This window comes from Mus caroli, unplaced genomic scaffold (genome assembly GCF_978045245.1).
Source record: "Mus caroli unplaced genomic scaffold, Mus_caroli_1 scaffold_7, whole genome shotgun sequence".
Classification (NCBI taxonomy): Eukaryota; Metazoa; Chordata; class Mammalia; order Rodentia; family Muridae; genus Mus; species Mus caroli.
The window spans coordinates 54011974-54035095 of NW_028227262.1; the positions used below are offsets into that span (position 1 = coordinate 54011974).

At 45.0% G+C, this 23122-nt stretch overlaps 1 protein-coding gene across 1 annotated transcript in view; it reads left to right on the forward strand.

Moving 5' to 3' along the window:
* Nucleotides 1–23122, forward strand: part of Lrig1 (leucine rich repeats and immunoglobulin like domains 1) — a 97282-nt gene that overhangs the window by 28552 nt on the left and 45608 nt on the right. The window contains exons 2-3 of the mRNA XM_021164332.3: nucleotides 8599–8670; nucleotides 18155–18229. Coding sequence (XP_021019991.1) covers nucleotides 8599–8670; nucleotides 18155–18229 — 147 coding nt within the window. The remainder of the gene's footprint in view (nucleotides 1–8598; nucleotides 8671–18154; nucleotides 18230–23122) is intronic.

Consider the following 23122-nt stretch of genomic DNA (forward strand, 5'->3'; position numbering starts at 1 on the left):
GTTAAAATGTTTACCCGGAGGAACAAGTAGGTAATTCTGTAACTGAGAAAAGGACTTTAGTGGTCCAGTGATTGGCATTTAGTGTCTTGGCTGTGAGATTAGGTTAGGGTTGAAGTAAACGTGGGCTCTCACTTGCTTGTTGGATGGGCCAGGAAGCTCTGGGCTCCTCTGTGCCACTCTGCCCTTTCCTTTCTATGAGGTTCTGCTCACTTGGCATCTTTAGCCGTTTGCTTTCCTCGTTTGCTCTGCGGCCTCTTTTCTCCTCCTGTCTTGCTACTCAGGACTCTTCCCCCAGAAAACAATTTCCTCCTCATCTCCTCTGCCTCAGCCTTGTTTTTTAAATCATTCTCGTCACAGCAGATCTTCCGTGCCCTGGATGCTTCTGGACTTGATGTGCCCATCCCAAGGGTGCTAGCCTCAACTAGGGGCCAAGCAGATACTGCTGATGAGATTAGAGGGCAAGGTTGTTGGTACAGAAAAGCCCACACAGTGGTTGTTCTCGAGAGAAGCTGCAACACACTCACTGGGGAAACAGTTTGTGCTTGTCTTGTTCATTTTAACATACATTTATTTATTTATTCATTCATTCATTATTTTTATGTGTTTGGGTATTTTGCTTGCAAGTCTGCCTGTATACTACATATAGTGTGAGTGGAGGCCAGAAGAGGGTGTCTGATCCCTCTGGAAATGCTGCCACAAATGGTTTTGAACTGCCATGTGGGTGCTTGGAAATCATTTTTCCAAACACATTTCTCTGCATTTCAGTTTTGGCTCAGGTCTACTAGTGTGCAACTTTTAGTGTACCTCTGTGAGATTCTTTCTGAGAGCCGTTTGGTTATGGTTTGTGGTCAGGAGTCCTACCTGATCAATACGTTGTAATCTCCAGACAACAGATAACATCTTATCCTAATTTATATCAGAATTTATTTATTCATTTAAAGATATTTTACGTATAGGGATGCTTTATCTACTTATATGTCAGTGCACCACATGTGTACAGTGCCCCCAGAACCAGAAGAAGGTGCCAGATGCCCTAAAGCTGGAGTTATAAATGGTTGTGACCTGCCATGTGGGTGCTAGGAATTGAATCAGTCAGTGGTCTTACCTGCTGAGTCACCTCTCTAGCCCTACTGGTATACATACATACATACATACATACACACGCACATATATGTACATGTATAACTAGAATGAATTGCAGAAAGTCTTCATGGTAGACATATGGTTAAACATTTGTTGGATTTGATGATTACTGGTTACTAGAGGGAAAGATGTATGTCTATATCAGATTAACCATGGGAATGGTGTATATACTGTTAAGATAGAGAGTACATACAAGACCTTTTGAAGTTGTACACGGAGCAGCATTAGTTGGCAGTGGAATTCAGAGACCCCAGGCTGTAGATGCTGCTCAGTAGAGTTCTTACCTAGCATTCATGAGGTTTGATTTTCTAGCTCTACATAAAACACATGTGGTGATACATGCCTGTAATCCCAGGACATGGGAGGGAGAGGAAGGAAGAACAGAAGTTCTAGTTCATCACTGAATATAGCACTTTCTGGATCAGTTTGGGCTACTGTATTTTTTTTTTAAGTTGTTAAAAATTAGAGGCCCACCCTAATTAACTGACTTGATTTAAAGAGGAGTGGGTATGTTCCCATCCTTATATGGCTACGCTGTTATAGCTGTGTGTTAGATTCTCTTTTGAATAACCTTTCAGGCTTCCTGTATTCTCAGCGAAGATGGACTGTGTAGCATTTTTAGAATTTGAAGTAATTGCAAACCATTACCGACTTTCTGAATTGAATTAAGTAGAAACATAGAATGAGTATGTACCTTGTTGGGACACTTCTCACTTCCCATTTCCATATTCATAGAAGGTATTCTATGGATAAACCTCTGCTCCAGGGTTCCATGACTATGGTTTGCTTAAAGGTGAGCATGTTCCGAGTGAGGGCCTTGGGTAAGGGCTCCAGATAGATGATTCTAGCTTACGTGGCAAATGTATCATTCTTAATATGATGCATATTCACAGGCTGAAATAGAGATAAGGACATTTAAAGTGTTTCCTACATTCACAAACCTTGCAAATGGGTGTAGGGGCCACAATAGTGACTTCATTGGAGGTTGCTGTGTCATGACTTACTTCCCAGAAGGTACAAACACAGACGCAGTGCTAAATGCATAGGGCTTATATGGCTTGAACTCTCTTGCACTTTAGAATTCTCAAAAGGAACAATCCTGGTTTCCTGAAGTGGGCAATTGCCTCTGTAATGGGTGACAAACACTACAAGTTCTGGGGTTAAAGAAGAGACAAATGGCCAGAGCATACGGTATCATGACAGAGGAGTTTCTGGGCTAGCTCTGGGCACCTCCTGGTACTCACAAGTCGGCCATTGGTTGTCTCTTACCCCTATCCCCCTTTGTTGTGTTTCACTTTAGCAAATATCTGAAAGCTTAAACTAAGCAAAATTCTGTGTAGTCCAAGAGCCCAGCCAGGGCAGAGTAATGGGAAATGTACTCACTTGGAGGCCAAACTGTGGAGGGAAACCTCATTCAGAAGGGAATGCTTTCACAGACCTAGGACCAACGCCTTCCGTTTTGACTTCTCGTCTGTTAAAATTGAGAACCAGAACTGTGCCCCCCCCCCTTTTTTTTTTGGTTTTTCAAGACAGGCTTCCTCTATAGCACTGGCTGTCCTGGAACTCACTCTGTAGACCAGGTTGGCCTCGAACTCAGATATTTGCCTGCCTCTGCCTCCGAAGTGCTGGGATTAAAGGCGTGCGCCCGGCTAGAACCGAGCCTTTTGCTGTGCTTCACTGTGAGAGTTTGCCTGTAGAGGCTTGTTTGCGGGGGGTGGGGGAGTGTGTGGGGGTGGGGGGTGGGGTGTGGGGGTGTGTGGGGGGGGTGAAATGCTAATTGTGTTGTCTAGTGAAGTGAGGTTACTTCCCCACCACAGCTTGCTCAAAAAGTAAGTGGTACTTTTTGTCCCTCAACTTCCAAGAAGTCAATGGATTATTGTTTGCCAGCTTTGGAGCATGCTTGCCAAGTTTGTAACATGTGGTTCAGGCTATAATCCAGGAAGGTGTTGGTCAGATTATGTAAATACTGATTAAGCCTATAGCATTACACTGGAGTAGTTTTTATTAGAGTCACCTTCCGAGGGACTTGGGATTGCCAGGGCCCATTTCCTGCTGGGATAGTTAAGAACTCGGGGCCAGTCTGGTGGTGCAGACCCAAATCCTAACATTTGAGAGGTGCAGGAAGATCAGAAGTTCAAGGTCACTCTCAGCTGTTTAGTGTGTTTGAGGCCAGCTGGAGTTACATTACTAAGACTCTGTCTAAAAAAAAAAAAGAAAAAAGACTTGGATTAGTTTATTAATATCTCTGTACACTTTGAACAAAGCTCTTATGTTATTAGGAAACAGCTTTGGAGTGCTGGTTATCAAAGTGCAGACCTTGAGTATAGGCAAGCACTCTCCCACAGCCCTGAGTTACCATTATCATTATTCTGCTTGGTGTTGGGGGGGCCTCACATGTGCCAGGCAAGCACTCTACCCTGAGCCCCTAAGATTAACTTCTAGCATCCATCTTTCTTCTGTAGTTGCCATTTCAGTTAGAATGGTCATATCATGACTTAGATGCATTGGTTCTGACACAGTTTAGCAGAAATTTCAGTGATAACTGAAGTGCCCACCTCCATGTAGTGCACGTGTCTGTTGAGCGCTTACGATATGGTTAATATGATGAGGAGCTGAGCTCATACACTGATATGATATTAAGTGGTTTCAATGAATGGCCACATGGTTAGCCGTGGTAGTGATCTCTCAGCTATTGAAATTCTCTGGCTTGGGGGTGGGGAGCTTGCTGGGCAGTATGCTCAGCGAGCACAGGGTTGTCCTGTGCCCAGTTAAACAGTGTGCTTTTCAGACACGCCTGAATAAAACCTGAGCTGTTCTCTGCAGCCTTGCCTCTTGTGTGTTCTGCAAATGGTGGGCCGCACGACCATCTTTCAGCAGATTAGCTGAAAAAAGTGTCTATGGCTGGGCCCAACTGTTTGAAGATCTGCGTGCTCTTTGTGCAAGAACAGGGGCGATTTGTGTTGTGACAAGGCTGATGGTACTCAGTGAAAGCAGCAGTTGGCAGGGACTTAAATTCCCGAGGTTTCTTTCCTTGTGCGCTACCGAAAGGTGCAGAAGTACTTTCGACCGTGTGTCCTGCTGACAGATGGATTGTTTTGACAGGAGAATCTGAACCCTCCACTGAAGCACCATTCAGATGTCAGGCAGGAAGGGGCAGCCGTGCTCCTTGAAATAAGTGGGATGTTTTAGATGTGTGTGCATGTCAGCTGCCACCTGGAGGAGCAGAGTTCGGTAGTTAACCCTTTCAGTGGTCTTGGGATCGGAAATAAATTCATGCTCCTTTCTGCTGGCTTCGTGGGCTAAGTATATGTCTGTTAATGTCGGAAAACGAATGTGGTTATTAGTAAGTATAGCGGACAAGCGGTTTAAAAGCCTGTTGCTTTTCTTTTCTTTTTCTTTTTTTTTAATTTTGGGAAAAACCACACTGTGCTCATAATTGCTTTATTTATAGCAGCCAAAATAGAAACAAGCTAACTGATCCTCAGAAAGTAGATAGGCAAAATGAAGACTGTTCATTCCAAGGAGTATTATTCAACCATCAAAAGCAATGAGACTCTCACATATGTGATGAGATTCATCTATGAACCTTGAAAGCATTGTATTAAGTTAAATAAGGCAGACACAAAAGGACCTATACCTGTGATTCCACTTACATGGGGTTCCTAGAGTAGAGTTTATAGAGACAGAATGGTGGTTAGCACATCCAGGGAAATTAGGATTAGGAATTTTATGGTGAAAAAGTTGATAGTGGTGGTGACGATGGGTGTGTCTGAATGTGTATGTGGTCACTGAGCAGCAACGTACAAATGGTTACATACATTTTATAACAGTGAACGAGCGGTATTGGGCATTTGTGTTTTGGCCGGTGTTTATGACTATTTTATTCCTTGTTAGATTTGCATAGAGGAATTAGCTGGTTTCCCTGTTTCCTGCTAATGCATTTGAGGTCTCAGTTCCTTCAGAAATTCAGGACCACTTCTCAAATTTAAAAGCCAGAGTAGCTCTGTCTAGGGACAGGAGCAGTTCCAGGGGCTGTGAGCTGTAGCGCCTTCACTCTGTGCAGCCCACAGGTGCTATGGGAGAATGGCCCTTTCTAGGCAGTCCCTTGGCACGTGTGTTGGTCTGTGGCTTTTCTGGTTCAGTGACTATCCAGGCTGACCCAGGGAGGACTCACACACTCAGTGTCCTGTCTTTGTAGCAGATCGCTGGCATCCTGGTATCAAAGCCCTGGTGTTCCTCAGCTCCGGATGGCAGTGTCGGTAAAGGCTCTTTTCTCAATCTGCCCTAAGAAGCAGGATTAATCAGCGCTTCTGAAAGCTAGTTATATTATCTTTCCAAGAAAAGACAAAGCATTGGGTATATGGCTTTTAATGGCTATGTGTGGTGTGGGAAAGGAGAGACATGATTTTGTCTCAAAGTGTTCAGAATGAAGCCATCAGTGGACTATAGAAAGCCTGCTGAGCCCCAGCCCCTCCCACGGCCCATGCCTTCTGAGTCTGTAGCTTCTGGAGAGTCCAGGTCCCAACATAAGCTGGTGTTCCTCAGGCCAAGTGTGGCAGCTAGCAGAGAGGTTTTGTTTGCCCTGTCCTTGGTTACTCTTTTAATTTTTTTTTTAAGGAACTGAAAACTTTTCTCATAAGACTTGGAGTTTCTCTGAAAATCCAAGCTTGGTGTCAGCACGAGCCCTTGCCTCTGGAGCGAAGGAGTAAATGCCTGTGAAGGGGGGTTAGGTGGACTTGCTGGCTTGCTCCATCAGCAGCCTAATCTGATGACCCTCCCACCTGCTCTGTGGTCTCTGAGAGCCTTTATTAAGTTCTCTTCAGCTCGATCACACCAATTACCTGTGATGATATAAGTTCTGTGCTGCCTTTCCTTCCCCCTCCCCCAGACAATGTTCCCATACCCTTAATGATAATCTGATTAAGCAGTAGTCCAGGCAGTCTTTTATGATGTAGAGAATTCTCTCAAAAACTGGAGTTTCTTTCCCGGGCCTAAGCTGTTAATGTCTACATTCTCATTAATAAAAATCTCCCAAGCACAGTCAAGTTCATACTTGACTTCAGTATGTGGTTTAAAAATTACCACCTTCAATCTTTATGGTAACTTAATCTCTGGACAAATTGCTTTTAATTCAGACTGTGCCATGAACACAGATGGGCCATTAGTTTCAAGTGCAGTTTGACTTTTATTTAGACGAATGTCTTTGAGTTCACAGTAAAATGGCTATCAGCTCTAGGGTAGTATTGATCGAAACGTCTCCAGAGTAAGTTTAAAAGATATTTACCATTTATGATTAGTAGCATTGTTAATTGGCATTAATGTCAATGGAATTAATAGCCAAGATGAAAAATGTTAATCTCTTGCACCCACAGGCCTGGGTGGACTTCTGTGGCAAGGAACTGGAAGGCAGTAAAACTCATCTTGATTACCTGTAGTGGCTTCTGTTCCTGATGGGTTAGCCTGGCTTGTGTTCAGCGTGTAGTTAAAGAAGCTGAGCTGACTGAATATTGCTGAGCTTGCTCTGACTGCAGCTAAGGCTGTGTTCCCTAGGCAGTGGAGGGGAGAGAGGTCCAGTTCTGAACAGGATGGGTGCTGTTTTACACACACACACACACACACACACACACACACACACAGAGCTCTTGTGTGGCTTCCCTGCCTGGGGTTAGCAAGAGTATGTGTCCCCACCAGTTGGCTTTCTTGTGATTGTCACTCCTAATCTTATTCATTGATGGTAGGCATTCTGTGTTCATAAATAGTCACAATTCTGAATCTGTTCATTGTCTAAATGACTATGCTCCCGACATGTTTTATTATTAAATTCTTGTTTTGGCTGAGATTTCTGAGTCTGAGAATGAACACTGAGGTGCTGTGTGCCTGCTTGTAGGACACTGACTGCTTATGCTTGGCGGGATGTTTGAGAACATCTGCAGCTTAATCTACCAGATCTTAGTACCACCTTCTACCATTGCTGAGAGCTGAACATATCTCTAGACATTGCCATGTGAGTGTGTGGGTTGCACGCCCGTGTGTGTGTGTGTGTGTGTGTGTGTGTGTGTGTGTGTGCGCGCGCATGAAAAATCACCCTTGTGGAGAACTGGCTTAGACTATGAAGTGCTGACATCTGTTGTGTGCTCTCTCTCTCTCTCTCTCTCTCTCTCTCTCTCTCTCTCACACACACACACACACACACACACACTTGATGTTGATACTTTAGTTAAACATTCATTTTTTAAAAAGTCATCAGGGCTGAGCCTGTTAGTGTGCTTCTTTAACCCTGGCAGAGGCAGGGTGATCCCTGAGTTCTTGGGCCAGCCTGGTCTACATAGCACATTTAAGGCCAGCAAGGGAGACCCTCTCTCAAAACAACAACAAAAGCCATTAGGACTGTCCTTGAGGAGTCGGGCATGCCTTTAATCCTAGCACTCAGGAGGCTAAGCCACATTCGTCTCTGTGACCAGCCTGGTCTATAGAGTGAGCTCCAGGTTATCCAGGTCTGCTACATAGAGAGACCCTATCTTGAAAAAACTGACAAACAAAAGAATGTCCTTGAGGATCTGCTGTATGGGTCTCAGCCTGTGGGTCTCAGCCCCTTTGGGAGTATCAGATGACTCTTTCACAGGGGTTGCCAAGACCATCAGAAAAAAGATATTTACATTACAATTTATTGATCCATAACAGTAGCAAAATTATATTTATGAAGTAGCAACAAAAAATAATTTTATGGTTGGGGTTACTACAAAATGAGGAACTGTATTTAAAGGGTTGCACCATTAGGAAGGTTGAAAACCACTGACTTAGAGAGTGAAGGTACACATGGTGGCAGGAAAGAACCAACTCTCACAGGTTGTCCTCCGATCTGCATGTGTACACACACACACACACACACTCACTATAAATAAAAATGTTTATGTGTATAAGCCTGAGTATATGTATGTGCACCATAGCATGTGTGAGCCTGCAGTTATTAGTAGAGAGTGTTAGGCTCTCTGGGGTTACAGGTATTTGTGAGCCTTGTAGGTAGGCACTGGGTACCTAAGTCTTCTGCAAAAACAGTAACTACTCTTGAGCCTTTCTCCAGTCCTAATACGTGCAGTTTTAAAGCCTGAGTGGCCCTGGACTTGATATGGTACAAAGCATTTGGATTAGTACTGGCCCTTCTTAGTTTCTCAAGTGTTGGTTAGCCAGTTGGTACTGGAAGTCTGCTTGAGTCCACCCTGGAAGTGCAGGTTCCCAGCCTTGCTCTGTGCACTCTGTGTGCACTGAAGCAGGCGAGGAGAGCGGTGTTTATGAAGCTCACCGTGTCTGTTACTAAAACAGGACACAGGAGGGAAAGGTCACTAGGCAGAGGATGGAGGCTTCTTTTTGAGGGACTTGGTGAGTGAGGAAAGGTTTCTTAGTCTTTGATGAAATGTCAACTATTAATCTAATACTTTTCACTTTCTCTTTTACCAGAAACCTGAGTTATAACAGACTCTCCGAGATCGACTCTGCTGCTTTTGAGGACTTGACGAATCTGCAGGAAGTGTGAGTGTCCTCTAAACCCATAGGGGTGGAGGGCAGAACCATCTGGGAGAAATCTTTTTCTATTATACTGTTCTCACTCTCCTGGGTGGCTGGTCTCAACTTATAGGAAGGAAGATTTGCATATGGTCAGCCATAGATGGATGCTTGTGTTCACGTAATGCCAATTTCCCGAGTAATGGTCCCAAAATACAGGGTTAGTGATATGACAATAGGATATGCCAAAAAGAAGCTCTGAAGTGGTTCCTTTAAATGAGAAGATGAAAATACAGTAAGATTTTGTGTAAGAGATCAAATTAGCATAAATTTTATAATATAAGTGTTCCCTTAATTATTGTCAGTCTCTTACTATGGCTGACTTTGTATGGGAAAGGACTATACATAGAATTTCAGGTACCCATGGAGGTTGAGGAGTGGAGCCCTCATAGATAAAGGGGTGCCATGTTAAATTCCTTTCCCTTTGCTGTAGGCCCCGTTTTCTATGAAGGGCATGCTGCAGTGCAGTAGGTGTAGTATTACTGGAAATCATGGTTGCCCAATGGGAGTATAAGCGAGTGTCCTTTGATGGAAAGTCCTGTTGACTGGGGAACACTTCTGTACCGGTGCATTCTCACAGGTGCCATAGAGGTATAATAGTGCAGTCAGCGGAGGTACCTGGTGCTAGCCCACCATTTGCAGTTTCCACAAACCTGGCAAGAAGCATGGGCAATAGAGGCTCCTCTTCCCTGTCCCTTCTAGCAAGCCAAGCATCACTGTCACTGAGCACCAGGCTTGCTACCTCTTGAGCATCCTTTAATGCAGGCCCTAGACATTCTGTATATTACAAAGATTTATGCTTGGATACATCCATTGGGATTATCAAGAATTTTAGCCCCACAGCAACTTTACAGAAATTTCATGTAAGTTGTGCAAAGCTCTCGTGATTACTTGCTGTAAACTACACACATAAATGCATATAAGTTTAGAATCTAATGTATATTATATCTACATATAATATACATTTATATATATATATATATATTTATATTTATATATATATTTCCTTGTATTTTTTTTCCCAAGACAGTCTTGCTGTAAGCCCAGGTTGGTCTGAAACTCATAATTCTTCTGCCTTAGCCTCCCAAGTGCTTAGAAATATAGGTATTTATGGATTTATACCTGCCTTGCCCAATACTTCTCACAGTTAAAAATATTTTGTTGTATAAATTAAAAATTTTCCCTCATTATTTAGAGACTTCATTAGGATTACTTTCATATATTTTAGGAAGTTTCTGCTGCACTGGTTCCCATACTCCCTCTCCAGTGCCCTCGGTTCTGTCTGTCTCTCTCTACAATCCTTCCCTCAACTCCACTTCTGCTCCCCCCTCCCCACTTGATCCTTCCATCCTGTCATGCCTCTCCAACCCTCCAGTCCTTCCAATGTGCTCTATGCTCTTTTATGAATATTTATATAAAATTACTATAAATCATTATCAAGTTGTGTTATAGGCATTTTAGCAAATCATTACATTCTCTACACATTTTTACTCCAGGCAGTTGATGAAAGTCTTTGGTGGCTAGTCTTCGTTCCATTGTAGCAGTGTATCTAATGAAACCTGAATTTTATTTACTGATATAGTTTGCAAAATAGCTGCATTCCCTATCCTCATGGCCAGATTTTATGGCTTTTATGTCTTTTTTCAAAGCATAGACTTCCAGGGTTAAACCCCAGAGTTGGAAGTGCCTTGTGTTGTGCCTTCATTTGCTGTCACGTCCGCTCTCGACCAGCAAGAACGACACGACCACCAGTCCTCCTAACAGCAGTTTATTCAGCAAACTTCAGTCTCCATCTCTCTTCTTTCTCTTCATCTATATCTCCCCCAACCCTAGGCCTCTCACTCTTATATACTCTCAGTTCCCATCCACTCACAGCAGGCCACGTCACCTCACCAGGCACGCAGCTTCAGCTAATCAGGGCAGCAGGGGCATATCTCCATCAAAATGGATTTACCGGTATCCTGGTACACCTGCGCAGCTCTCACGATGGTTGTGGCTTATATTCAGGTGAGGAAGTCAGGTGCAAGTCATAAGACTTAGCTGCAGTCCCTGGCACCTTCTTGGGACTGCCGCCACACCTGCTCCTCACAATTTGCCCATGAGGTCAGTGAGACGGGTGTGGGGGGATGAAAATGTGAAGGCAGCCAGGGCTTCAGTAACAGATCCTGTAGGCCGCTGACTTCATTAGCAGAGGCTGACTCCTCGTGGTGGGGAGCTAGAAGGCTGTAGGGCTGGCTTCACCTGTACTCCCTCTCCTTAGCTTGCAGGCGGTTGCCTCTTACAGTGTCTTCTCTTGGTCTTTCCTCTGTGTTCATGGAATCCCTGGTTCTCGTGGTGCATGCATCCTGATTTCCTTTTGTACAGATACTGGTCACATCACTCAGGATCCACCCATGTGGATCTCACTTAACCTTAGTGACATCTCCTACCCCTGTGCTAGAGATTAAATACAGAGCCTGGACCATGCAAGCCAAACAGTCCACCACCAAGCTGCAGCCTCAGCCTCCTTAGTCTTTAAAGGCTTGTCTGTAAACATTTATACTCTGACGTCCTGGAGCTTTGTCCTTCAACACTGATTTGAGGAAGGGGACACAGGTCAGCCAGTCATAGTTTTCTAAGTTGGTAAGCTTAGTCTACCAGGAGCCCGTTGACTTTATAACCCAGAGCTTTGCTGTGCTTTGCTTCGGTCCAGGATGGTGTTAACTCTTGCAGTTATCCTATGTTCAAATTCTCTGTCATTCTCAGAGATTATTATTGGAAGAGATTAAAATTATGCCATTTCCTGTGACATCACAGGCTTCCGTTTATACTTACTTGAGTGTCTGCTTTGTGCCAGATGCTCTTCTGAGCCAAGTGAGCTACAAAAATAGGTCTGTGACTAGGATGAGGCAAGAGAAGGCCTGTCCTTAGGCACTGATGTCACAAGGGTGCCAAAACTTACAAGCCACGATAATGGATATTTTGATGTCACATTTAAAAAGTCAAGACGAAGAATATTTTAGAAAGTGTACAGTGAGCAAAACACAAAAAGTCCAAATCAGTGTTGCTGGTGTTTTCCCTTCCGTCTCAGCTCCAGAATGGCTTGACCACGCTGTTTTTGATCTATCTTGTCTTGGACTTTTGAGTTCGTTCATTGTGGATTGTGTTTCATATTTATTTTGACCTTTATCTTAAATTCTGGTAATAGATTCAGTGTCCTGCCTTTCAGACATGTTGTAAGCTCGTTCTTTGTTTATTTCCCTACATAGCTGTTCGTTGATCGTGAGCTTTCTGCTTCCATGTGGTTTTACTCCCTTGACCTACCCCTCCCCCACCCCACCCCACCCCTCACCTCCATAATCTCCATTATACCATAGCTAGGAGGGCCCCCCTCCCCGGTACCACAGACCACCCTGTTCTCTGTGGCTGCAAGGCCTCCTGGTGGGAAAATGGTTGTTCTGGTAGCAAGAGTGCTAGATTTGAGATTCTAGTTCTGGATCTGTTCCTGCACAAGTGACTTGGCTCTTCAGTGTCCCTTTCCCTTTCTGTGACATGGACAGAGTGACCCATGGTCAGTGCTGTGGTAGTTCCTGCCTGATACGCATGTGTGACTCCTTCCTGCTTTTGGAACCTGCAGCTCCCAATACTGAGTGCATTGTTTAGAAACACATCCTTGAGGCTGACAGAGCGACTGCTTGCCCCTGCTGACTGCCTCCTACCTCTGTGGATCATAAGTTGAAGTCATCATGCCCAGGGCAGCAAAATGAACTTCTCAGTGGTGGAGACCCGGGGCTTTCCCTAAGAGAATTCTGGTAAATCCTGGTGGCTCAAAGAGGTACCAGCAGTGAGTGGTGGAAACTAGGTAAGAATACAGAAGGGGAAAAACCAAAATAAAACAAAAGGACACAGTCCACCATCGACACAGCAGTGCTTCCAAATTAACTGGGCTCAAGTCAGTTCTCCCGGACCTTGCAGTCTTCAGAGCCAAAGGCGGGCGCAGGAGTTGTGGTGGCTTAGCAGTGGTTTAATTTTAGAGGCTCTAGAACCACATAACATTGTGGGTTGGGAAGAGAGAGAAAGCAAGCCCTTTGGAGGCTCCTGGAGGACATGTGCAGCTGCTTCCAAGCCACATCTCTTCACTGCTCACAGCCCTCAGGAAAGCCCATCAGGGAGTGCCCTAACCCGGAGTGCTGGACACCGAGTCCTCTATAATCAGAGGGCTATTTATACCGTCCTCTATGAGAAGGCCCTTGGATCACATTACTGCGGTGGCTTGGGGGTGCTTGCTACTAAGCTGCTTTGCTTGGGGCCACTGCCCTACATGCTTCCTGGAGAGGGTAAGGGAGCCCTGCCTCCAGGTATTTATGGCTCAACTCTGCTCGGTCCATGCTGCTGCTCTTTCTCTCTCTCACCCTGCTGTGTGCATGCACAAGAACAGGTGCAGAGGATTGAGATAGTTGTGACGTGAAGGAAGACTGAAATACTGAGGAGTGTTTGATAGACTGCTGCTGTTAGTTAATAGCTAATAGCTGTTATTGCTATTAGTGCTGACTGATAAGTATTTCCCATGTAAGTATCCACAGCCTAAACTTTTAGATTTCTTTCTCCTGGATCCTGCCAAAGCCCCACGACTCTGGTACATGTATTATTTACATTTTTTTAAAAGAGGAAGACTAAGGTTCAGCAAGGTTAGGTGGCATGCTGAGGAGCATTTGATTGGTACGGAGTAGAAGAGTCTCTGTTTTTTAACAATCCGTGCTGTATGACCACATGCCTCCGACACTGTAATTGAGTGTACTCCTGAAGGACTAGTGTGTTACTCAGACTTTGGACAGAGCTGGACACACACTCATCATTTGCCCTTCTTGTCATATGCGACTATTAACTTGGATCTCCATATCCATGAATTTATCATCTGTGGATTCAGCCAAGCTCTGATTGATAATTGAAAAATGCATCTGCTTGCAATGCACAAATGTCCTGTTTTCCTTGTCTTTATGTCCTATACAGTATAATTAATGGTTTACCTAGCACTTACATTATCTTAGGTATGTTAAGTAAACTAGAGACAATTGCACACAGGGCACATTCAGGTCTCATACTGGCACTGTATATATTTCTATAAGGGTCTTGAGCAGACTCTGGTACTTGCAGGGAGTTTGGATCAAACCTTCAGGGATTCTAAGGGAAGATATCGAATATTATCCTAAAGTAATTTTATCTAACCAGCTGCATATATCATAGTCTTATCAAGGAAAATCTTTAGCGAGTGTTATTCTCTAGTCCCTTGAAGCCTTGATTTTAAGACCTGTGTTTGCTTGTAAGCGCTAATGGATTTTTTTTTTTCCCTTGTAAGAAATGACCATCCAAACTTCCAACCTGACTCCTATGGACTGCAGCTCCATTTCTGTTAGGAAACAGCCAACAGCCCAGAGCACCCACTCTATCTATAAAGAGCCAACTGGCTAAATAAATGAGTGGATATAGTGGCTTGGTCTCACCTCTCACGTCAGCAAAAGGCTACCCTGTTGCTGGTCAGAAGAATGTTTGTAGTATGTAAGAGTCTGTGTGAAACAGAAATATGCACGTCTCCCCTAGATGTCAGAGGAGCACCCTCTGAGGAAGAGTGGGGCCTGAAGCGTAAGGAAGCATGCTTTATCGTTCATTGGCTTCTCATATTCTTCACTGGGGTGTTTGAAATTCTTATTGCGTGTCCATTTCAGCCATTTGGTAAATCAATACAGCACCAACCTCCCCCCCCCCCCCCCGTAACCCACAATTACTTCTTAGGTAGGTTTTATGTCGTTTGTTAAAGCCAAATTTGACTAAGTTAATAAATGATGATGCTGTACTGTGAGCTGCCTCTTTATGACGCCGTGTATATTACAGCATGTAATAGTCTCTTTAACAAGCTACTTGTAAGTGGAAGCTTTGAGAAAAAGCTGCAGGATCAGAACATTCCGACTGACATCCAGGGTCAGGGGGAAGCACCCCTCCCCCAGGTTCTGTTCTGGGGTCAGGCACTCTGTGTGTCTCATTGACCCCCCACTTACACCTCCTCCAGCTCCAGGGTTGGGCCATGATTCATGCTCTGGTCTTGGATCATCAGGGAAAGGTTTATAAAAGCCAGACATTTCAGGAAGATTTGCCGTGCTTTGCATGGAAGTAACGTTTTTTTTGGGGGGGGGGGGGTAGAGTCAGCAGGGAGATGCTAGGGCACAGGGCACGAGGAAGGGAAGCACAGAACCGTAGATAGTGAAAGTATCTCAGCTCACACTAGCCTCCATCTTTAAAAGTTCTGTGTTCATGGAGACTGCTGTACACCCAGAGCATCTTTTTCTCGCAGTGTTCCAGTGCTATTTTTGACCGGTCTCTATTTCAGTCTGGCACACAGCTCTTCATGTCTCAGAGTGAGTTTGATGCTTTTGCCTTCTGAGGATTGCATTCTCCTTTTGGCCTGACAAACAACTGGGGAGCCAAGAGTGGCGGGCTAGCCACTTACACTGAACTAGCTTTTTTTTTTTCTTTTTTAGAGTAAAAAAAAATGATCTAACAGTAAGCTAGCCATGCAGTTAGTTCCTGTGCTTTGGGCTCCAACTGTCCTCTCCGTAAATCAGGCAGCCCTGTTGAAATTAGAGCCTGCTATTTCTGACTGAGCCTGTTGCTCCAGGACTGCTCATCAAGATGTACAAATTCACCGTTCAGCTGTAGCCCTGCTCTACCGATGGGAAGTGCTAGCCAGCCCCTTGCCCTCGCTCATTTAGTTCTGTGATATGTATGGAGTGGGGTGACTGTCCATATGTGTAGCAGGGCTTGCCTGAGACCAGGCTTCTCAGCTGAGGTTCACCTGCAGGGAATCCTGTACTCTTTGTTTCAGGTTCAAAATCAAGTTATAATAAGCAGGCAGGAAATCAGGCAACCTTGCTGTTCCCCGAGGGTTCTGAGTGGTCAAGCCTGCCTCGTGCTTCCTAGCCTGTGAGCTTGCTGCTTTCTGATTTGCCCAGCAGGTTGTCTCCTGGCTGTGCTGCCATGGTCATATGACCCCAGGCTAGCTTTTTAAATGGACTTAAATGTACTGTAATGTAGGGAATACCAGTTGCTGGTATCTGACTCAAAGTTGCGGCAAGTGATGAAATCACCAAAGCGCATGGTGTATGGGCTGTAATTACAAAGCAGCAGCCGGTAGTGTTGGGCACCTAGTTCTTCAGGCTTCCCTCCTTCAGCCACTGTTGCTTATTTGTGGTGACCTTGGTCTAGTTACTTTACGTTGATGTACTGGGATGTTCCTGGAACCTACATCTAGGTGTCTAAAGATGAGGTAATCACGGAAAAGCTCCTAGGGTGACACCCACCCCAGTCTCTAGGAGATCACTGCTGTTATTGTTACTATCACTGCTACCCTGGTTCCAGTAAACCTTAAGAAATGAGCTTTAAAAATTTTTTTTTTTACTTATTCACTTTATATCCCTCCCCCTCTCCTCTCTCATACTGTCTTACACAGACCCCCTGCCCCAAAACAACCCCCTTGCACATCAGGTTGCTGAAGAACTAGGCACATCTCCCACTGAAGCCAGACAGTTCAATTAGGGGAATGAGATCCACAGGCAGGCAGACAGGCAACAGCATCAGAGACAGTATTCCCCTCATGACCCGCCACCCCACTCCAGTTATTGGGGACCAAGCTGCTTATCTACTGTACATGTGCAGGGGCCTAGGCCCAACCCATGCTCAATCTTTGGTTGGTGATTCAGCCTTTGGGAGACCCCAGGGGTCCAGGTTAGTTGACTCTGCTGGTCTTCCTGTGGGGTCCCTGTCCTCTTTAGGTCCTGCAATCCTTCTCCTAACTTTTCCATGAGACTTGAAGAGCCCCATCTAATGTGTGGCTGTGTCTGCATCTTTTTCCATGGGCTGCTGGGTGGAGCCTCTTGGAGAACAGGTCTGCAGGATGCCTTGTTGGCAGCAGACCTCCAGCAGTTTTCTCGCTCTGATAAACTGAGGGGGTCATTTCTACTCACCAGCACACCGCTGGGCACTAAGAAGATTTATTGGTTGAGATTAGGACTGACGAGCGCTTTCAGTGCCTCCACTCTGTGATGGGAAGTGGCAGGCAGGAAGAGATAACAGGAGAGAAGCAGGATCTATGTGATTTAGGGGGCAGTCAGATAAGAGACTGTTAAAGTAATTAATTGTCTATTTCCCCAAACAAGGGCTCTTTAAGTAGAGAAAGGATTTGCCACATGATACAGACCTGCCTTCTCCCTGCCAGATGCTTCAGACATGGAATTAGTGAAAAAGGCATTCTGTGTCTTACAGACAGTAATTGCCAAGTTCCATCCCTAACTGACTCTGGCACTGAAGAAAGCAAATGGGATAATTCAAGCCCCCACCACTTCTATTCATTTCTGAAAAGATGGCAGCCAGCCAGATGATTTAAGCAAGTATCTAAGCCATGTACTTGTTTGAATACAGTTGTCATTTCTGTGGTCTTGTCCCCAAATGGAGTGACATGCTTTCTGTAAGATGTACCTCCCTTAAGAAATTGGGAGCAAGATAACCATTTTTTTTCCCCTCACTCCCCTTGTTAAATACTATTTCCTTCTACCTGATCCCCTCAGAGCCTGAACTTTGTGCCTTGGGTTTCTTAAGGCTTTGGGGGGCTGGCACTGTAAGTCTGATGGATTTTCTTCCCAGATTTAGCCATGCATGCCCATGGAAAGAGATCAGGTTGCCCCTCTCAGGGCAGACAAGGCAGGCTGTGCTTTGGCTTGTGGACTTTCCCATTCATGAAAAGATAGTAACTGTGGAAATCTGGATTTAGACTCTCATAATGGGACAGGGTCCTGGAGAGTGAATCCTGTCTGCAGAGGAGTTTCAAAGTTTGCAGAAGTATGGTACACTTTTTTTATTTGTTTGTTTTCTTCACATGTCCCTTAGTCCAACTAGGCTGGAACCTCAAGAAGATGAGGGTGTGAGTCTAGCCTCCTTGTTACATCAGAGGAGGAACACTGGATGCCCTGGGATGCCCACCCTGGAGTGAGCAGGCTCCTGCTCGCATTCTCTTGTTGCCCCTTGCCTGGGGCACCGTGCCACTGAGATCTGTTCTTCCTATCTCCGAGTCCTTTGTGACTGCTTCAGTTCACCACCATCGTTTCTGTTGAAGGTCATGGGAACACATTTGGCTAGAACCTGCATCAGGTTTTCACTTCCCTTGTTAGTCTGATGTCTGAGCTTGATGGGAGGCCAGAACATAGTTCCTGTCTGAGTGTACTTCTGGCCAGGGGTGTGATAGGTGGTTAGTGGTTTTGACTTCAGGTGGCTTGTCTCCCTTTAAAAACTCATTCTAAATGCCTTATCTCACATCTCATAGCCTTACTATGGCTACTTACAGCGTTGATTTGTTATTTTTGTTGTGTGTGATTTCTAACTACTAATGTAAATGCTCTAATTGATGGATTGCTTCTTCTTCTTACAGGTACCTCAACAGCAATGAGCTGACAGCCATACCATCACTGGGCGCTGCGTCCATACGAGTTGTCTCTCTCTTTTTGTAAGTGGTGACACCTGAGGACTCTGGGCTGTGTGTGTGGTGGGGCATGGTGGTTACTGACACTTGGTTACTGATACTTCCTGTCCCTTTTGGTAAACAATGACCTTCATGGTGCCTAATAATGATGATAGCAACACTGTATTTGCTGTTTGGGAGTTTATAGAATTACAAGTTGAAAGTTTTGCTGCATTTCTAATGGGGAAAATTAGTCCTTTTTTTTTTTTTTTTTTTTTTTTTGTAACACCCTGACAGAGGTACACAGAACAGATCCTTTGCTTTTAGTAATTGAGTTCCCACTTGGGTGATGAAACTAGGTTAAACGACTGAACTATGACAGTTTTATATTTGTGCAGTGAATTTTGGTAAACGGAGTTTACTTTTATGGCCCTAAAAAAAAATAATAAAGTACCTATAAGACACTGGCATCCTCCTAACAGTGAGGAGTAATCCGTCGATGTCTGTATTAAGCTGAGACAAAACCTATGTACGGCGTTTGCTTGTGCATCTCTGAGACAAAGCACCTGATGGAAACAGCTTATGCAAGGAAAGATTGATTTTGGTTCAGAGCGGTTTGGTCCCTCATAGGGGGATGCGAGTGGTGTGTAGTTGATTGGTCTGTTGCAGTAGAAACTTGTGGCAATGGCTGTCTAAATGCCACAGAGAGGCTAGAACTAGTCCTCATAACCTCCAAACACCTGCTCCTAGTGGGACACTCTGCTATCTAGCCCCAGCTTCAAAGAGTTTCACAACCTCTCCACAAACAATACTGTCAGCCAAGGAACAAACACTCAAACATGGGTCTGTGGGGGGCAGTTCAGAATCACATTGTAATACCATGTGTTACTGTAGACAAAACATTCAGGGTCTTAACCAGAAATGAAGAGGAGGGAGCTTTGAAGGTGTTGTCATTTAAGCCGATTCTAGCCTTTTCTGGGGATTAAGCGCCTGGCTTCACTCCATTCCTGTGGCATCAGGTGAAGTGCCACAGGTTTCAGCTCACTCAGCGCTCTTTCCAACTGTGCCCTGAGTACAGTAATGCTCAATACCAGGTTTTACTGGCAGCTTCCCCAGCAGATTTCCATGCGTTACTGAGCTTCCCATCTTCCGCACGTTTCTCTGCATACCTTCAACTTGTTGGTTTAATGATTCATCGGCTCACCTGTATACATTTTTTTTTTTCAAAGTGGACTCAGCAGGCCGAGCAGAGGGACTTAAGCAGGAAACTAGGAAGATTGCTGGTGTGGCTTGCAGATCTGATTCTGGCTGGCCACAGGAGCTGTGTTCAGGGCTGCTATGTCTTGTGAACTGTGTCCTGGAACTTAACCCTTTCTAAGGCCTGGTGGCTTGCAGGAGAGCACAGGAAGTAGAATGTGACTCTCTGTGTCCTGGGGATATGACTCGTCCTCTCAGAACCTCTTTTCCCTCATTTACAAAACACATCCCTTGTTCTTTACACATTCCCCATGAGCAAGGTCAGGACTAAAGGGGAGTGGAAGGATCTTTCATAAAGTGTTTGTTATCCCATGAGACATGATACATGGCTACTGCTTCTGGCGGGTGGCTTGTCACAGCTCTGTGGACCTTGGAGACCTCTCACTTTTAGGGGCATAAGATTTGTGAATCAATGCTCATTCTGTGAGGTGCTTTTGTGAAAGCTGTACCCCTTTTAGACAGGCAAAGGTCTGTTTTTTTTTTTTTTTGTATCTACTTGGCCTTTGTGCATAGCATCTGGAGAGTGTTTAATTGCTGGTAAATTAGGTCAGTTAGCCTTATGTGAAGCTAATTAGTGATGTGATAATCCCTCGTGTGTCCATGAAGCACAGCCCTTGAAGATGCTTGTAACTTGTAGCTCCTGGAAGCCCAGGTTGCAGACTAGCGGTGTCTGTCAGCTCCCGTATGCTAGAGTGCAGAACCTCATGCCACTCCCATCACAGGCGTTATTTAACAAGGGCTCGGCCACTTGCCCACTCATCAGAGTACAAGAAGTGCTGCTTTTATTCCCTGGCTCCTTACTTGGTGAGGAAGCCAGAGAGGGCTTAGCTCCCCAAAGTCATCTTAGTTGCTGGACGAGAATGCCCTGACAGGTGATTATTGTCTTGACTTGGGCAGTAATTTCTCTGAATCTAGTAGTTGAAGGATCTTTATCTTCTTGTTCTGAACCTGCCTTCCTGATGAGTGACCCCTAGGGAGCATGATTATAGGCCGTCTTGCTTCCAACAAATGGGCGATAGATCCTTGGTCCACATTCAGCTTCTCACTTTCCTTCTGTGGTGTATCACAAAGACACATCGACCTTCTGCCTCAACTTCTACCCTTGGTACTTGAGACTGGAGGGAGTAGGTTCTGACTCTCAGTGTGGAACACCTGCCATTCTGGATGTAGCTTTAAAGCATGCTCCTTCTCTCTCTCTCTCTCTCTCTCTCTCTCTCTCTCTCTCTCTCTCTCACTCACTCAGGACTGGGTCTTCACATCACAGTTCCCTTCTTTCTCGGTGTCAACCCTGGGAAGGCCTCATGGAGGAGGTTCGGTTTCGTGCCTGTGTTTAATATCAGGGCATCAAAAGAGCTTGAGAAGCTGGGGTCATCAACACAATTTCAGTTGGTTATTGCTTTCTGATTGAAGGCATCTGGTTCAATTAACGTGCTTGTCAAAGAGCAGGTTTATTTGCATTAATGTTGAGGATAATGCCAAAGCCATTTGTCCTTAATAACAGAAAGCATGAAAACCCAAGGAAAGCTTTTTAATAGGATTGGGTTGGCGTGAGGGAGCTCATTTCATAAAGATAGACCTCAGGGAAAGAAACAGACTTTTGTTAGGAAGGGACAGAATCTGCCAGCAGATTTTTATGTTTGAGATAAAAAAAAATTTTGGTTTTGTTTGTCTGTTTGTTTTTGTTGTTTTGGGAACTTCAGGAAACTCAAGTTTTGATTCTCAGGGCAACAGTAATTTGTCTGACAAATCGAGCGCGTTTCTGTTGAAGGTGTGTGCCTTTCCTCCAGCATTACCGCCTAAGAGCACTGAGTAGCGGATGCGGTCCTTCATCCATCACTGCAGAGAAGTGGGCTTTGACTCTGCCTCGTGCAACTGCTGCCGCGCATTTCCCACGCGATCTTTTAGAGGCTGCTGTACTCCTCCAGGTGTCCAATGTTTCAGACTTGAACTTGTCACCACGCCATGCTCTTTGTTCTTCTCAGTCTGTGTCCTGGATAGGCAGGACACCCGAGCAGCAGTGAGCACAGAATCGTTTGTGACTTTGTAATATTGCTGTTTAAAGTTTATGTTGTTACTTCGAAATGCTTACTATTATTACTCCGATTACTTTAGCTCCACATGCCTGATGCTCACAAAGCGCAGAGGAAGGCATTGTGTCCCTTGAGACTGGAGTTATAGGTGGTTGTGTGCGGCCCTATGGGTACTGGGAATCAAACTCAGATCCTTTGGAAGAGCAACCAGTATAGAAATCAATTCATAATGAAAGTGTAATTGAAAAGCAGTTTTAAAGGGGAGAGAGCTGTGATCTGCAGACCCTGCACCTCCACCCCCCACTCCTGCCATGAAATTATGCCTGGTCCTGAGCTAAGACCATCAGGAATTCAGCTTGAAGCATAGGCAAATTATTTTTTCTTTTCTTCTTCTTCCTTTTCTCCTCCTCTTCTTCTTCCTCCCCTTCTCCTCCTCTCCTTCTCCTTTCCCCCCTCCTTCTTCCTTCTCCTCTTCATCTTTGCATGTATTATGTTTTTAGAGGCAGATCATAGTTCACAGTCACAGGTATAACTTGGCTGGATATAGAACTCAGTTGCTAATATTCTTGAAGAAGGGTTTGTGTACTGGGACAGGAGTGTTTTTACCCTTCACCTGAGGTACAAGTGGAGGAGGGGCTCTTGCCTTTGACTTTCCCTTGCTGTCTTTCAAACTTCCTGTGAGTGCATCCCCCAAAAGGCCAGTATTTGCAGACATCATAAAGAACTCATGGGGAAAAAACCCCTTCGTTAGCACATGATGTTTATCCCAGGAAGGATGAAATAATGGTTGTCTTATAGCTGAGGCTGACTGTCATAGGGGGGCTCATTGTATAAACTGGGCGTTGTGGGGTGTGCACAGTTGAGGTAGCTGTAGCTGCTCCCCTTCTTGGTGTAGCATTTGCCAGTCACCAGTAGAAGAAAGACAATCAAGGGTATTGAAAGCTGGCTGCCCTGATTCAATAGTTATGTTTGGGTCAAGAGAATTAGCTTATGTCTTCCAAGGTACGGTTGTCCTGCTATGGAGGACCACTGCCTAGCTTTAGGTGAGATGTGGGAGAGGAGCCCAGGGCTGATGTATTCTTAAGCCCATTGGGCTTTGGAAGACAATAAACTATACATTTCCTGGTGTCACCAGGAAACCTGGCAACCTGGAGTAGTGGGCTGCAAGTGAATGGCAGGAGACTATAGGCATGAGTACCATGGATATACTGACCATGCCTGAGACCCATGACCCTTATCAGTTTGTTGTTTATAGATGACCTACTTGGGGCTCTCCAGCTGACTTTCCAAGGTACTAGGGAGGGAAGGAGCTGAGGGGCACTCTTGTGTGTGCCCTAACCTGGCAGGACACATACTGCCCCTGAACAGATGATTAGAGACCTGTGGCTGTTTCCCCGGGGCAGGAGTCAGGGTTAACACCTCTTACTTTACTGTGATTATCAGTTATTGGAATCCCTCAGGTCCTTGTCCTTACCTAAGCCCTGAGGCACCTCTTTGTTTCATGTGGCAGTTAAAAGGGTGTTGGTGAGGTCTCAGTTCTCTCCTTGCTCTAATGGGCCCCCCTCTTGTCTTTCCCCAGCCTTGAATTGTATATAATAACCCTGCCATTTCTTCTTGCTTTCCCAGCCTTCTGCCCTGAGGAGACTTTAGT